The sequence below is a fragment of the Cibotium barometz genome, chromosome 18, assembly GCF_041138505.1.
Source record: "Cibotium barometz isolate CiBa-2024 chromosome 18, ASM4113850v1, whole genome shotgun sequence".
NCBI lineage: Eukaryota > Viridiplantae > Streptophyta > Polypodiopsida > Cyatheales > Cibotiaceae > Cibotium > Cibotium barometz.
This window is the reverse complement of record NC_141063.1, coordinates 33,575,926-33,591,193: the sequence shown is the minus strand read 5'-3', so window position 1 is coordinate 33,591,193 and position 15,268 is coordinate 33,575,926. Positions and strand designations below refer to the sequence as shown.

At 45.3% G+C, this 15,268-nt stretch overlaps 1 protein-coding gene across 1 annotated transcript in view; it reads left to right on the top strand.

The window, feature by feature from the left end:
• Positions 1 to 571: 571 nt before the first annotated feature.
• Positions 572 to 15,268, top strand: part of LOC147629227 (UDP-xylose transporter 3-like) — a 39,036-nt gene continuing 24,339 nt past the window's right edge. The window contains exon 1 of the mRNA XM_086812486.1: positions 572 to 1,116. Coding sequence (XP_086668612.1) covers positions 996 to 1,116 — 121 coding nt within the window. The 5' untranslated portion in view covers positions 572 to 995. The remainder of the gene's footprint in view (positions 1,117 to 15,268) is intronic.

The following is a 15,268-nucleotide window of genomic DNA, read 5'->3' as shown; positions in this document are numbered from 1 at the left end:
AAGCTTTAATTTTGCCTTAGACCAATGCTTTCTTGTGGAGCACAACAAGGCTTATAGTAAGGCTCTATTCCATGACACAAGGGTTTTAGTAAGGCTCTATTCCATGACACAAGGGTTTTAGTGTGGGTCTGATGTAGCTTATTTGCTTGAATTTCCTTTTCAAAATCATAGAAGAAGAAAGTGATTAGTTTGGTAATATGAAACTCACCAAAATTTCTTGTTCATTTGTCTTGTTTCATTTTCAACCTTTTGAGAGGAGGTTACAAGTATGGTCTAGAGTGAAGGTTTCTCCAAACATTACACATATGACAATACATCACAACCTCTAGACTAGATATGTGACCATAGAGTTCACTGGAGGAGTAGTTCAAACTTGAGGACCTAAGTGGGCCCAATACAAGTTTTGGTGGAATGAACACGACTTATTCGCGATTGATGATTTATTCTTTTGGCCAGCCTTGATGTGGTAGCTTGGAAAGGCAAGCAATGTATAGGCCTTCATAGTACGTTATGCCCCCATTGTCCCCATTGTATAGACCATCACAAGACATTATACATACACAACACAAAGGAGTAATGAGACACACAAAGAAGGAGTAATGAGACACACAAAAAGGCCATTTGAAAATCATATTGTGTGTTCAAGGACCTTTGGAAAATTGGATCACGTTTTTGCAAACGTGGAGGAACTTTGTTTCCTTAAAAAAAAAAAAAAAGGGCAAAACGACGTGGGGAGCTAGCCTGTCATCTATGTTTCAGCATGTGATTTCTGCAGCACTCTCTTCTTGTTCACTGCGTCTGCAGGGACGCCATAGCCTTCCCCACTTCCCCTTAGCCAGAACCTCAAGCTGAAGGCAAATAAGCTCTGCTTCTCTGCGTTTCTCTCTCCTTATTGTTGCCTGCATTTTCTCGCTGTTTTTCTTGCAGATCTGGTTGCATGCCATCGCCTTTGTAGTGTACGCTTGTCGAATTTCTCAGAGAGAGGGCGAGAAGCCATGACAGAAACCACCGGAAGGCAGCTTGGAACAGTCGGAGCCCTCAGCCTCTCTGTGATATCATCCGTCGCTATTGTCATCTGCAACAAAGCTCTCCTCACTACCTTTGGCTTCAACTTTGGTATGCTTAATTAACCCTAAATACTGTGTAACAGAAAAAAAAGACATCAAATTTTTACATGACCCTCAGATCCACAAACCAACACATATCTAATTTTTGTCGATTAATGCTGCAATTGAACTTGCTAAGGGAAAGCTGCTTTGCCATGGTAAATATGGATTAACTCCTAAATTGTTATCCACAGAACATTTATCTGAGTTGAAGAGAAGCATCACCAGGAGTAGATCTGTTTACTATACCCGTACAGAGATATCTCATTTTTTCCATGGCTCTGTCGTTGATGGTCCCCCTGTCTGATGCATGCTAAGTTAAATGTTTTTGCCGTGAAAGGAACCCATGATTTGTCGCATGGTTTCTGCGAGCAATTCATGCAAACTATCACTCATTCTTTCCAGCACCCTTGCAAACACTACATTTAAAATCCCCTCTACCAAAGGAGGCTTCTTTATAGCTGTCATGATCTTTTATATGGTTACTGCTGGTAATGCATGAGTAGTGTCATGCATGAAGCCTGTGCAGTTTTTTCCAAGCGTATGCTGATTACGCATGTGTCTTCCGAGTGATATGCAGTTGAGACTTGATATTGCCTCTAACTTTCTGCATGGCATTTTGGATGGAGTAGTGTGCGGTGTGCCTTCTTGTGGGAGAGTTTTCTATATTAACACGGGGCACTTTACCTATGTTGTGATACTGGTTTCAAGGGGTCTTACTCATGGTTTTACTCAACCTCTGTCAGGGTCACCGTGCAAAGCTTGAGCATATGTCTCTTAGCAGGTCTTGCAGTATGGTTGTGTCATGCCTGTTGCAGCTTGTAGTATGCCCACTATTATTACCTCTTGCATGCGATTATTTTTTTGGGGCTCAGAATCAACTTCTTCTAGAAGTAGAAGTAACTACTAGCAGACCAGATATGTGAATGGCAATGTGCCACTGCCGATTAATCAATCTAGGAAGCCAGTCGCTGCCCACTTTTCCTATGCATCTTCATGGCTAGGTCTACTGCATCACATAATATATTGCTGGTTCACAACCAGCCTAACCCTGACCACATTGACTTGCCTTGACTAGGCTGTCTGGTGCTGACAAATTGTCTAATAGGGGATAGGACACCGTGTACACATCACATCGTGCAAGTGGGCTACAAATATTGTGCAGGACTAGCACGACAGGACTTGTACAAGGCTTGCACAACACGACTCACCCCGATAGTACATGTGCAACTCGCCCTGGACAGGGGCTTACAAAATGCAGAGTATCCGACCTTGGGTCTTTGCACTTGTCTTTACAGTATGTCTATGTGGCATTCAAGTGTAGGATTCATGTGATGTCCTGTCTTGCGTAATATGTTGACGATAACGACGTTGCCTCCAGAGAGTCTGTCAACAATGTTGGACACTCTTGAAAGAAATCATCATCAAGTCAAACTGCTTCATGCGTCCCTCGATCTCGAAATGACGTAAGGCCCTAATGTTGGCGATGGGTGGTATGATGTTCGAGGCGAGGGAGGACAGTTTGCTCTAATATCAACACTTAAGCTTCGTCGATCACTTTTGGCTTTGGTTTGTTGTGGATCTTGGAAGTAGTAGGACCCACATATGGCTTCAACCAATTGACATGGATTACATTGTGCATGGTCCAACTCAGCGGAAGTTGGTGCTTCATTGAGACTTCATTTATCTTTTTTACAGCAGGATAAGGGTCCGAAGCTGCCAAAAAGGCAATTTGGGGCAATGCTTGCCCACTTGCTTCGTTGCCCACTTGCTTTCTAATTGAGAGATATATCCCATCATCTTTCGAGATCTTGACATCTCGGTAGTGCTTGTTGGCCTATCGAGGATACCTTTCTTGCGCTTTGGCCATGTAGTTGTTAATAGCTTCCAAGACCTCTTGGTAGGTTTGCCCCCGGTACATGTGAGATTGTCCTCGTTATAAGCGATTGAAATGGACGTCTAGATGTTGCCCCATATGGACTCACCGATGGAATTTGAAAAAGAATCATTAAGCATAGCTTAGGGCAAATGAATTCCCCACTTACCTTGTTGGTTGCTGAGGAAATTGGGACTCACCTGTGACCTCACTTATGGTTCAGGATGGCCAGCCTTGGAGGGGGTGCGCAGGCTGTTGGGTTGCCTTGGGACAAGCGCTGGTGGCTCATGGACACTAGGTCGTCCATCACACCAAGTTGTGGACAGTCCTATCAGCAAGCCGACCAGCAGTAACACTTCTTTCTATTGGGGAGGTGTGCTGGGTGCAAATCCATGGCTTGCAGAGAGGGAGAGAGAGAGAGTGAAAGGCGAGAGAGAGATGGTTTGCACGACTCAAAGATGATGATTAGTTGATTACTTCAGTTGAGTACAATGCTTTTTGTAGGCTTAGAGCCTTATCTTTTGACTCTATCAAACTCACTAGCAAGTGACACATGGCATAGCCAATGGCATCACTGCTTTTGTCACACACACATAATATCTCAGCCTAAGAGGTTGTTCACACACATACACACTTACAAACATATCAGGGTTGTTTCACACATATGGAGCTTCGGTTCCCAACAAAACCCCCCTTTGGAGTGAAGGAGGTGTGACCCGACACTAAAGGAAGAAATTGCCTCCCCCTTCCATCACATCCTGCAAAGGAACAACCTACCTGTGCATGTGCACCTCCCGTGCCTTTACAATAGTCTTCCAATCAGGAATATGTATGAAGTTGGATAGTCCTTTGACCACCCCTTGGTTGCAAACAGGGAATAACATGGGAAAGAAGCCTTTTATATCATGTAGGTCCTTTTTACACACATAGAACACATAAAAACATTTCATTTTGGGGGACATCCCGGGCAAAGGACCCTTATTGACTCAACATAAAAAGATAAGGGTGTTAGAAAGCCCACTCATAGTCTCCCGCCTCACGGAGAGAGAGGTTTTGAACTTGAGCAGTGATAGCATGAAATTCTTTATCTTCAGTATCCTTGTTTTCATCCTCAAATGTTTCTAGAACATCTTCAATAATAAGATTTGCATGATGCTGCTCTTGTTCCTTCTCCTTCTTTTTGAAGCAGTTAGCTTCTTTGTGACCAATTATCTTCCAATATTTGCACTAATCTTCTTGGATGTCTTCCAATTGTTGGTGTTGATGAAGGCTTTATCTAAGTTATAGATGTTGTTTGTTTGCTCTTCTTCTTTGTTTCTTCTGTCTTTCTCAATGAGCACCACTAGGTTATCATGGGTTGTGGCCACCAGGCGAAGGACTTTGAGTTTGTTGAAACCAAGTGATGCCATACATGCTCTTTATTAGCACAAGTATCTTATCTTCATTATCGGGCTCACATTTCAGAATAGCAAGCTGTTGGACTATCGACCTAAACTTGGCGAGATGATCTCGGAACTCTTCACTTTCATTCATTTTAAGGTCGTAAAACTTGAGCTTGAGAAAAACTTTCGAGTGAGTGATTCTATTACCAAAAATGCTCTCCAGTTCTCCTAGATTTGTTTTGCAGTGGGTTTGAAGTCGATGTGATGCACCAAGGAATCTGCCAGGCTGAGGCCAATCATGGCAACTCTCTGGTTACGTTGTTGCCGTAGCTTCAGCTTCTTTGGTTCATTGGCTTAAGGCTCCTTATCATCGTTAGAAATTGTCTCCCAAACTCCTTCCTCCATAAGGAGATGCTGCATTTTGGTTTGCAATGTGGGGAACCCGGTCTCGGTGAATCTGTCAATGAATGAAGAAGTGGTGGAGGACGGAAGAGACATTATGTGGGCTCAACAAAGCCGACGATGAGGCGAGGGGGTGGTGCAGAGAGTGCATGGGCTAGGACTGGTATAGGAAGTGGCAGGAGAAAGAAGGATGACGAAGGCGGGAAGAGGGCATGCAGAGAGGAAGTGGCAAGAGAGATACAAAAGGAAGTGCAGAGGGCGTGAAATGTTTGAAGTGAGAAAGCCTTGGCGAAGAGGCAAAAATGGGGAAAGTGGCGGAGCGAAATAGTTGAGGTGGGAAAAATTTGGGTGAAGAGGTGAAAAATGGGCACTGGCAGTCAAGGAAAGCTTGGGGCTAGCCTAGTGAACTTGCAATTTTTTTTCTTTTCTTGCACCCGTGTGCATTGATTGGTTGGATTGGGTGAAATTGGGTTTACTCAAAATTGTCACTTGAATACACTTGAACATTAGTGATCGAAAAGATGATTTCATGACACACATTCCTCTAGCACTTGTTCAAAATGCTGGAATGGGTCATGGAATGATGAACAAGTATGGGGTGCCAAGCACTAAATCTCCAATTGCAAAATGAATACAAAGTAAAACAAGAATTGCATTGACCGTCCAAGCAGCTATGCAAGGTAGCCGGTCACAGCCCTCCATCCTGGCGACATCGCAGCCCATATGACATCAAATGGGGAGAACCTCTCCAATGCTGCACAACGAGAGGAGTCACAACCTCTTGTTCAAATGACATCAAATGAACAAGAGCCATTCCACCGCCTAGGTGATAACACTTAGGGAGAACTCCGTGCACATCACCGCAAAGGGTATCTGGGGGCTATCCAAAGGTCTTTCAGCCAAAAGCCCCTTGACAGGGCCTCCAAGGGAACCCTAAAATGGCTCCAAAACACTAATCAAGGGTTTCCAATGCAAACCCTAATGCTGGTTCAGCCTAGTAACAGCTAAAACACCTTGTTTTCCTTGTCTCGGGCATTCTAAGGCTGCTTCAAATAAGCGAAAATGCTGTCAAAACCTGCAAACCCCATTTTTGAGACCTAAAACCCTGATATGCAGACAATCTAGGCATTTTCCTGTGATGAAACTTGGTACATAGATGCATCCCACCAAGAAGAAGCTTGAGATGGCTGCCTTTCACCTGTACTTGCTGTCCAGCACCTGTAAACCCTAATTTACAACTGATCAACACTAATTTCGTGGTGTTTGGCTCATCTCCCGGTGATGAAACTTATGGAGAGGTCAAGTACAGCATGAGGAACCTGCTTGCAGGTGGTTGTACATCATCAGGGTTGGTTATCCAGTCCTGAATCTGAAATCAGGGTTTTTGTCGTGTTTCCTGGTTGTACAACACCTACACACCCCAGGCCTCTAGCTCAAAAATGTCGTGTGCATGCATGTGGAATTAGTGGGGCTAGATGAAAGAAGGTCTCCCATGGATGAAACATGTAACATGTGGAAGAACTGCTTGCCTTAAGAAGTATGCAAAAACACAAAGATGAACAAAGAGAAGCGAGAGAGATGTTGCTGAAACAATGTTTTCTATATATATGTATCAAGATGTACATAGATCCTAGCCAATCATGGCCTCCAAAAGGTAACATCTATGCCTATGATATGTCCCACAAAGCTTGGGATCAAATGACTAATGATTGAAGTGACCCTTGCTATTTGTAGGCTCATGAAACTGTCCCTGAATCTACCCGATTGTTGTCAATGAGGTCCTTGGATAAAAAAACCTTCTCCGAAGCATCAAAATACAAAAAGGGGAAAAAAAGTTTGGGAAAAAAAAGTGATGTAGTAGTGATCAACTGTCTCACTGTTTCCATCTGCAATCTTTCCCATGCAAGGTGCACATGATCTTCAAACATCTTAGGTAAAAACTGATCATAAAATTGCTTCTTGAGATCTTTCCATTTCTTGGCAGACGTTCCCTCAATCGTGAGTGCCCCCCACCATGCATTGGCTGTCTCCATAAGATGTAAACTAGCCATGCGAATCTTGGATGACTCCGAATAGTTTTCTGAATCAAAAGCTTTGTCTTTGTAACCATAAGCTCCATCATATGGTGTAAACCGCACCATCCTTCCTTCTTTGAACTCCTTAGCTTTGCGCTTACCTTGAGGTACCCTCTGAGAGCAGCCAGCCATGGAGGGAACATCGTTCTTAGCTATTCTTTTGACCTCTTTTGACGGTTTTGAGCATGTACATGTAGCCTTTGGCTGTTTGATTTTTAACTAATGAAGGATCTTTTCTCCGCCGCGCGGGGTGGGGGGGGGTGGGGAGATGATTGTCAAAAATAGTAGACGAGAGACAAATATGCCCTAATCTACTGCATATATTCCATTATATGCATGAATATGAACTGTCACGTGCATCCCGCACTTGGATGCCACGTAGACATTTCTGTACAGAAGGTGCAGGACCTGGGATGGTGAACTGGTCCCATGTGAGCCCAGTCCGGGACAAGTCAGCCAGGGATCCATCTCAGTTGTCCGAGGTCAGGTGTGCATTGTCCTGCACATGAGTCCAAGGTCAGGTGTGCACTGTCCTGCACATGAAGCAGTGCCAGTCCGCGTTGTGAGTCTCCCTCTGGAAAGATGTCAGATGTTTTGTGTATCTGGTTTGCAACTGAATGCCAGACCTCTGTAGGCATGTAGGTTTGCATGTAGAGATGGGGCCAGCCATAGGGCTACCCCAGTGCGAAGAGTTGCACCCTTAGTGTGGGCATGGGGGAGGTGTAGAACCACCCCCAAGGGGCCAGGAGGGCCCAAGCTCTGTCCACCAGCCATGGCATGGGCTGGAAGGGCTGTCGGCCAGCTTTCATGCTGCTGGACACGCAGCCGACAGGGCTAATACCCCTACCTAGCAGGTCGGCCAGGTGTAGGGGGCAGTCCCACACCTCTGCGCAGAATGCCCAGCAGCCAGGAGCTGTCCGAGAAAGCATGCGCAGAATGGCCAGCATTTATTATAGTGTGAAAGCATTTTATTGAATAAGACCCAGTCGTGGAGCTTTATGAAGCTGGCCGACTGGATGCAAAAGGGAGTATAAATACTCCAGCCTAGAATCATTGAAGTCATCTCATAATTCACCAAGTGCTCCAAGCAAACAAGGGCCAGGACAGCCAAGAAGTTGCTAACGCAAAGGGGTGAAGGACTGAAGGTCAAGGGCAGGATTTTCCAGCCAAGAAAAGGTCAAGTTTCTGTATTTGTTTTCAGATTTACATCATTCTAATAAAGCAAATACACCATCCGTGGTGGGGGCCCTACAGAGGGTAATTGGGACCCAATACTGTGTCCTCTCCATCTCCCCCTTCTCTCTCTATTTTCTGCACATCTACTTTCAGTTTGTGCGTTAATTCCGTCGCGAAAAGAGTGCTGATTTCTGAGTTTTGAAGTACCGATCCTTCTCCGAAGCTTCCGCATATTACAGTGGTATCAGAGCTCACTTCAAGGACAAAGATTCAGCAAAGAAAACCATAAAATTTTTTCGCTCGTGTGGTTGGTTTTTAGACGCCGGTGGACTACCCCTTTCGGAGTGACTCCTGTCCCTCGAAGGACGGTTGGTTTTTAGCCTCCGGAAGCCTCCGGAAGTCTCCCACACAGATAGTGGATGGTCAGATTGCGTTCCGGAAAGGAATTGCATTTTCCCGCTATGGCGAGTTTCGGCGACGAGAGAGAACCAGAACCATGGGACCAGAGTGCACCAGGCAGCCCAGCTAGGGCACCCGGCTTGAGTGTCATAGACATGTTCCAACAGATGATGCGAGCAATCGCAGACCAGACAACCAAGTTGGTGTGTGGGAGAAACAGGAATTAGGGTTAGTTTAATGTGGGAGACATACACAGAGAGAACAAGAGAGAGAGAGAGAGAGTTGTGGGGATAAGTCAACTCATGAGGCATGAGTGTGTGACTCCCCTATCACACATGTATATTGCACTAGTACACATAGTGCACTTAGTACATTAAAAGTACTAAGTGTACTATGTACTATAACTTATGGGCTTGTACACACTATAAGGGTGGGCATAACGCCTTTACCCCAACAACCTCCCACTTAAAGGCAAAGTGCCCTTAAATGAAGGAAAAGAAAAATCAGCATGTACATGATAATATACAAGGCCATATCAAGGCTGAAACTGGCCTCATCCAATGCCCATCAAGTGTCTGCAATGAGCAAACCGCTCCGGAGGCAAACTCTTCGTCAACAGATCAGCCGGGTTGTCATCCGTATGAATCTTAACAAGCTGAATTTGCTTGTTCTCTATCACCTCTCTGATGAAGTGATACTTCACATCCACATGCTTCGTCTTTGCATGAAAGACAGGGTTCTTTGCCAACTGGATGGCACTCTGACTGTCACAATGCAACAATGGAATATCCCCTGTATAGCCCAAATCAACCACTAACCGAGATGGCCATAATGCCTCCTTGCAAGCCTCTGTGGCTGCAATATACTCGGCCTCTGTAGTAGATAAGGCAGTGCACTTCTGCATCCTGGATATCCATGACACAGCACCTCCTGTGAATGTAAACACATAACCGGTAGTAGACTTCCGGTTATCTGGATGACCGGCATAATCCGAATCCGTGTAACCATGCACTAATGCATCCTGTTTGCCCAAACAAATGCACATATCCTGTGTGCCCTTCAGGTATCTCATGACACCTTTCACTGCTTCCCAATGCTTCTTGCCAGGGTTGGCCATGTATCTAGAAACCACTCCCACTGCAAATGCAATGTCCGGCCTAGTAGCAACCATGGCATACATGAGACTGCCACAAGCTGAAGCATACGGAATCTTGGCCATATCAGCCCTGTCTCTATCTGACTGTGGGCTGTCCATAGCACTGAGTTTCACATATGGAGGCAAAGGAGTACTAGTCTTCTTCCCCCCGTCCATATTGAACCTCTGCAAGACTTTGCCAATGTATTCCTTCTGAGACAAATACAACACATGCTGATTTCTGTCCCGAAGTATCCGCATACCCAAGATGTGATTTGCATCACCCAAATCCTTCATATCAAAGGTTTGATGCAGCCTCTGCTTCAAGGCATCCATCTCCTTACGAGATTTCCCGGCAATCAACATATCATCAACATACAAGATGAGGATCAATAGACTGCCATCCAAAGCTTTCTTGGTGTATAAGCAGTGATCTATGTCACTTCTCATGAATTTCTGAGATTTCATGAATGTATCAAATTTGTGATACCATTCCCTTGGTGCCTGTTTGAGCCCGTAAAGACTCTTTTTCAGCTTGCATACAAGCTTCTCCTTTCCACTCACTGCATAACCCTCTGGCTGCTGCATATATATCTCCTCATGGAGATCACCGTGAAGAAAAGCAGTCTTCACATCCATCTGAATCAAGTCCAGATCATCATGCGCAACCAAAGCCAACACAGCTCTAAGTGTGGTCATTTTGACCACTGGAGAGAAGATCTCATCAAAGTCCACACCATATTCCTGCTTGAAGCCCTTAGCCACTAACCTGGCTTTGTATCTTGGCTTTGCATCAGATGCAACTTTGAGCCTGTACACCCACTTGCATGGCAAAACCTTCTTGCCTGCAGGCAAAGGCACCAACTTCCAAGTTCCATTTTTATGCAGAGAATCCATCTCTGACTTCATGGCACGCTCCCAAAGAGCCTTGTCTGCCCTCTGTAAAGCCTCTTTGTAACATGAGGGCTCCCCACAGTCAGTGAGCATCAAGTAGTCAACCCATGGAACAAACCTGTCAGGGGCTCTGGAGGGTCTAGTGGACCTCCGTACCCAATGACCATCATTTGCAGGTTGCTGTCCAGCCTGCATATCACCCATTGGTGGCTCCTGTTCCATGCCATAAGGCTGAAAAATCATGCCCGGTATCTCCTCTAACTGTGGTATATCCATAGGGATATCTTCTGCCATCTCTGGCTGTCCATTTGGACCATTTTCAGCACCATTTAAGGGCTGGTTTTCCTGCTGTAATGGCTGATTTACAGCCCTTGATTGTTGTCCATGATGTCCATCATCATCAAAGATGACTCTGCCAGGCTCCTGTTGCCTTGCAGGCTCCTTATACATGCATGTTTCATCAAAAATGACATCATTGCTGCGTATGATCTTTCTATTCATGGGATCCCAAAGTCTATACCCCATTTCACCTCTGTCACCATATCCTAGGAATATGCATTTGTGAGACTTAGGATCAAGTTTGGTGCGCATTTCCCTGCGTATGTGCACATACGCAATGCAACCAAACACTCTCAAGTGCTTGTATGACGGAGGCTTCCCTGTCCATACTTCTTCTGGCACTTTCCCACCAAGCCTCGTGTTAGGTGACCTATTTATAAGGTGAACGGCTGTCATAACAGCTTCAGCCCAAAAACCATGAGGTAATGCAGCATGTGACAACATAGAACGGACCTTCTCCTGAATGGTCCTGTTAATCCTCTCTGCTGTCCCGTTTTGTGGAGGATCATAAGGAGTAGAGAGCTCCCTCTTGATGCCTTTAGCATCACAAAAGTCCTGAAACTGTTTGGACATATACTCTCCACCATTGTCGGAACGCAAAGCCTTCAGTGTTTTGCCAGTTTGATTCTCAATAAGAGCAACAAACTTCTCAAACACTGAGAATGTATCGCTCTTCAAACGAAGAGGATAAACCCACACCTTGCGTGTGGCATCATCAATAAAAGACAAAATATTTTGCCCCTCCCAAAGAAAGCTGAGGCATCTCACATACATCTGTATGCACAAGCTCTAACTGAGCATCTTTCTGTCCAAGAGCTTTCTTGTGGGGGCACTGTAGTTGCCTACCATATATACAATGCTCACAAAACTGAAAACTTGAAAACTTTAGAGAAGGCAAGTAACCCAAACGAGACAATTGCTCCATTCCCTTGACACTCATGTGTCCCAACCGGCTATGCCACATAGAAATTTCCGGCAGCTCGGTTGCATTTACATTAGCATGGTGACAAACACCTGCATGCATGAAATAAAGAGTGTCCACCTTAGAGCCTCTGGCAACAACCAGTGAGCCCTTGCTAATTTTCCACTTTCCACTACTAAATGTGGTAACATAATCAGCATCATCAAGCTGTCCAGTAGAAAGCAGATTCTTCTTGATCTCAGGCACATGCCTGACATCATGGAGCATAAGCTGTGAGCCATCTGAAAATACAAGCCTCACATCACCTCTGCCAAGAATCTTGCATGCATGGTTATCACCCAAATAAACCACTCCTTCATTGCCAGCAGTATACCTGACAAACAAGTCTCTGCAACCTGTGACATGAAAGGAGGCACCTGAATCAATGATCCATGAGTGCATACCATGACCACCTGTAAGAAGTGAATGGGCATCAAGTGAAAACGTGAATAGGACTTCATCCTCACTGTCACCTGCATGTGACACATTGACTTCTTCAATCTTGACTCCACTTTTGCCCTTTGGCTTTGCTTCTTTGGCTTCATCTTTGTCTTTGTCTTTGCCTTTGCCCTTTTCCTTTTGATCATTCTTCCATTTGTAGCATTGCTTTTTGAAGTGTCCCTTCTTGCCACAATAATGGCATTCCAAGTCCTTTTTGGAGCGGGACTTGCTCCTTCCCCGTTCTTGGCTTTTACCCCTTTGCTGGGATCTCCCACGTGCATTCATTGCATTGGACTTTCCAACAGAGTTGTTTTTCCTGTTCATCTCTTCTTGAAGAAGAGCACCCTCAACATCTGCATATGACAGCATAGCATTCGAATTGCTGGTGGCTGTCCTGAATGTGTCCCAACTCTCTGGCAAAGTGCATAACAAAAAAGTGGCTTTGAACTCATCGTCCATTGCCAACTTTTGATTAATGACCTGGCTGACAATACCATTAAACTCATTTAGATGGGCTGTCATAGACGCCCCTTCCTTCATCTGAAGACCTATGAGTTTCTTTAACCAATACACTTTGCTTGAGGCACTTTGTTGGGCATACAAGTCCTGCAATCTCTGCCACATTCCCCAAGCTGTCTTCTCTTCACGAATGCTGAAAAGTAATGAGTCTGACACAGACAACATGATAGTAGATCTTGCCAGCTCATCCATATCTTCCCACTCTTCAGCAGTAAGAGAAGCGGGCATTACACCCCTTTCTTTGATAGGCTTGTGCTGCTTTTTCTGGAGCAACACATTGTAGCACTGGGTTTGCCAAATATCATAATTATGCGAGCCTTCAAGCTTCTTGATGTGAAGCAATGAAGAGCTCTCACCTGTGGTTGCCATAGCAAAATGCAACCTGTCAATGCCTGACTCCCTGCAAAATGTGCAATCACTGCACCAAAAGCACACAAAGTGCTCACAGTTTTTCTCCCAAGCTTTATCTCCCACTGCGGAAGCAAGAATGCAACTTTTCTCCCACTTTATGTGATGAAATCACCAAAATCTGGTTGCTGCAGATTTTGGACAGCACCTTAAATGTGCTCTATTGCCCTTCCAAAGTACTGTACAGCAGTACCAAGTGCTCACCAATGATGTACCAAACCTGTACCAGCAAGTACAGCAGCTGAAATTGAACCTTTTGGTCACTCAAAACAGTGTACAGCCATGCCAAAACATGCACAAAGCTGTGCCAAATCTGTACCAGCAGGTACAATAGCAATAAATGCTCTCCTGGCTGTCCAAATGAGTGTAAATCAGACTTTTACAGTCCTGTACACTGTATACAACAGTCCCGAACAGAAATTGGGCAAAAGCCCCTTGACTGCAAGCTGATTTTTCAGGATTGAAGGCATAAATGTCTTGCCTGTTGCTTTGCCAAGCTCAACAAGCATACAAACTTGAAAAGCCCCTTGATTTAAGATCAATTTCTGATCATACATGGTACATTGACGCACATGAAGGCATCCTGAGTGTTCACGATGCTTCCCCCTGGCCACATATACATCAAATACATGAAAGCCCCTTGATTCACAGGCACATTGAGTGCTTGTAAGGCATCAGCACATTATCCACAGCATCAAATGCGATTGCCTGCATGCAAATCAATCCAATCGGCACAAAAGCCCCTTGATTTGCACTGCAATTTGCTGCAATTTTGCCCAAATGTGCGATTTTTCACATCATACAGCATGTATGAGTGCTTAATTGCACAATTACATTAAAAGCCCCAAATTTTGACATCCAATTTCCTGCAAATTGATCCTGATTTGACCAATTTCCTGCAAATTTATCCTGATTGTGACCAATGTCACCCAATTTTGCCAATTTTGCTCAAAAATTGAGCAATTGGGCACCTGTACCTGCTCAATTGTTGATTGTACTTGCTCAATTGCAAATCCCAAAAAAAAATTGAGGCAAATACCTTGTAATTTCTGATTTTTGTTGTAGGAAAGGAGGGCGTCGATTTTGCTGTTGATGCTGCTGCTCGTCAGGCTTCTACAGTCGTATTGAAACGGAGGAGGCGCCCGTGGCTAGTTGTGCAGAGTAGGAGGTTGGGCAGACCAGCGTGGCTGTTGGAGAGGCGGACTGTTGAACAGTCGTACAGAGAGAGTCGGAGCAGCGGATTGTTGGCGGAGGGGTATTCTCAGAGACCACGTGGTAGTTGGCGAGCACCAGGCCATTGAATACTAGGCCAGCTTACACGCTTACCCACGCCTAGCGCCTAGTAGCCAGCGCTTCTTCGCTCATACGCGTGTTCGCTACCAGTTGTGTGGCAAAGTCTACGAGACAGCAGCGCTGACACGCCTGTGTGTGTTCCAACGCCCGTTTGCCTAGCTTCGCCTAGTGCTACACAACCCGGCTGTAGCCCGCGTGAGTTCGCAAACGCTCACTTCGCCGTGTGTGCCTTCGCCTAGCGCTGGCTCCTTCGCTTACTTGTCCAGTGCTAATGCGCTTTGCAGCCACTACAAAGGTCTGTTGCAGCACGTCACTTCGCCTCTATGCTGAAGGAGAAAAGGCTGCCCTCGACTCCTTCTCTTTCAGCCCACCTGCCTGCGAATAGTTCAACACACGCAGCAAATGAATTCCAGTTGAATTCCAGCGATGCAGCACTTGAGAACAAAACCCTAAAACCGAGGCTCTGATACCAGTTGTGTGGGAGAAACAGGAATTAGGGTTAGTTTAATGTGGGAGACATACACAGAGAGAACAAGAGAGAGAGAGAGAGTTGTGGGGATAAGTCAACTCATGAGGCATGAGTGTGTGACTCCCCTATCACACATGTATATTGCACTAGTACACATAGTGCACTTAGTACATTAAAAGTACTAAGTGTACTATGTACTATAACTTATGGGCTTGTACACACTATAAGGGTGGGCATAACGCCTTTACCCCAACAGTTGGATGAGCAGAAGGCGCGGATTTTGGCTCTGGAGGAGCGTTCTCGCTCTCCAGCGTCGCGTTTTCCATCTCCTCCTCCCTCTCCTTCCGTATCCCAGATACCAGATCCTCGTCTCACAGGGACCCTCTCGCGGGG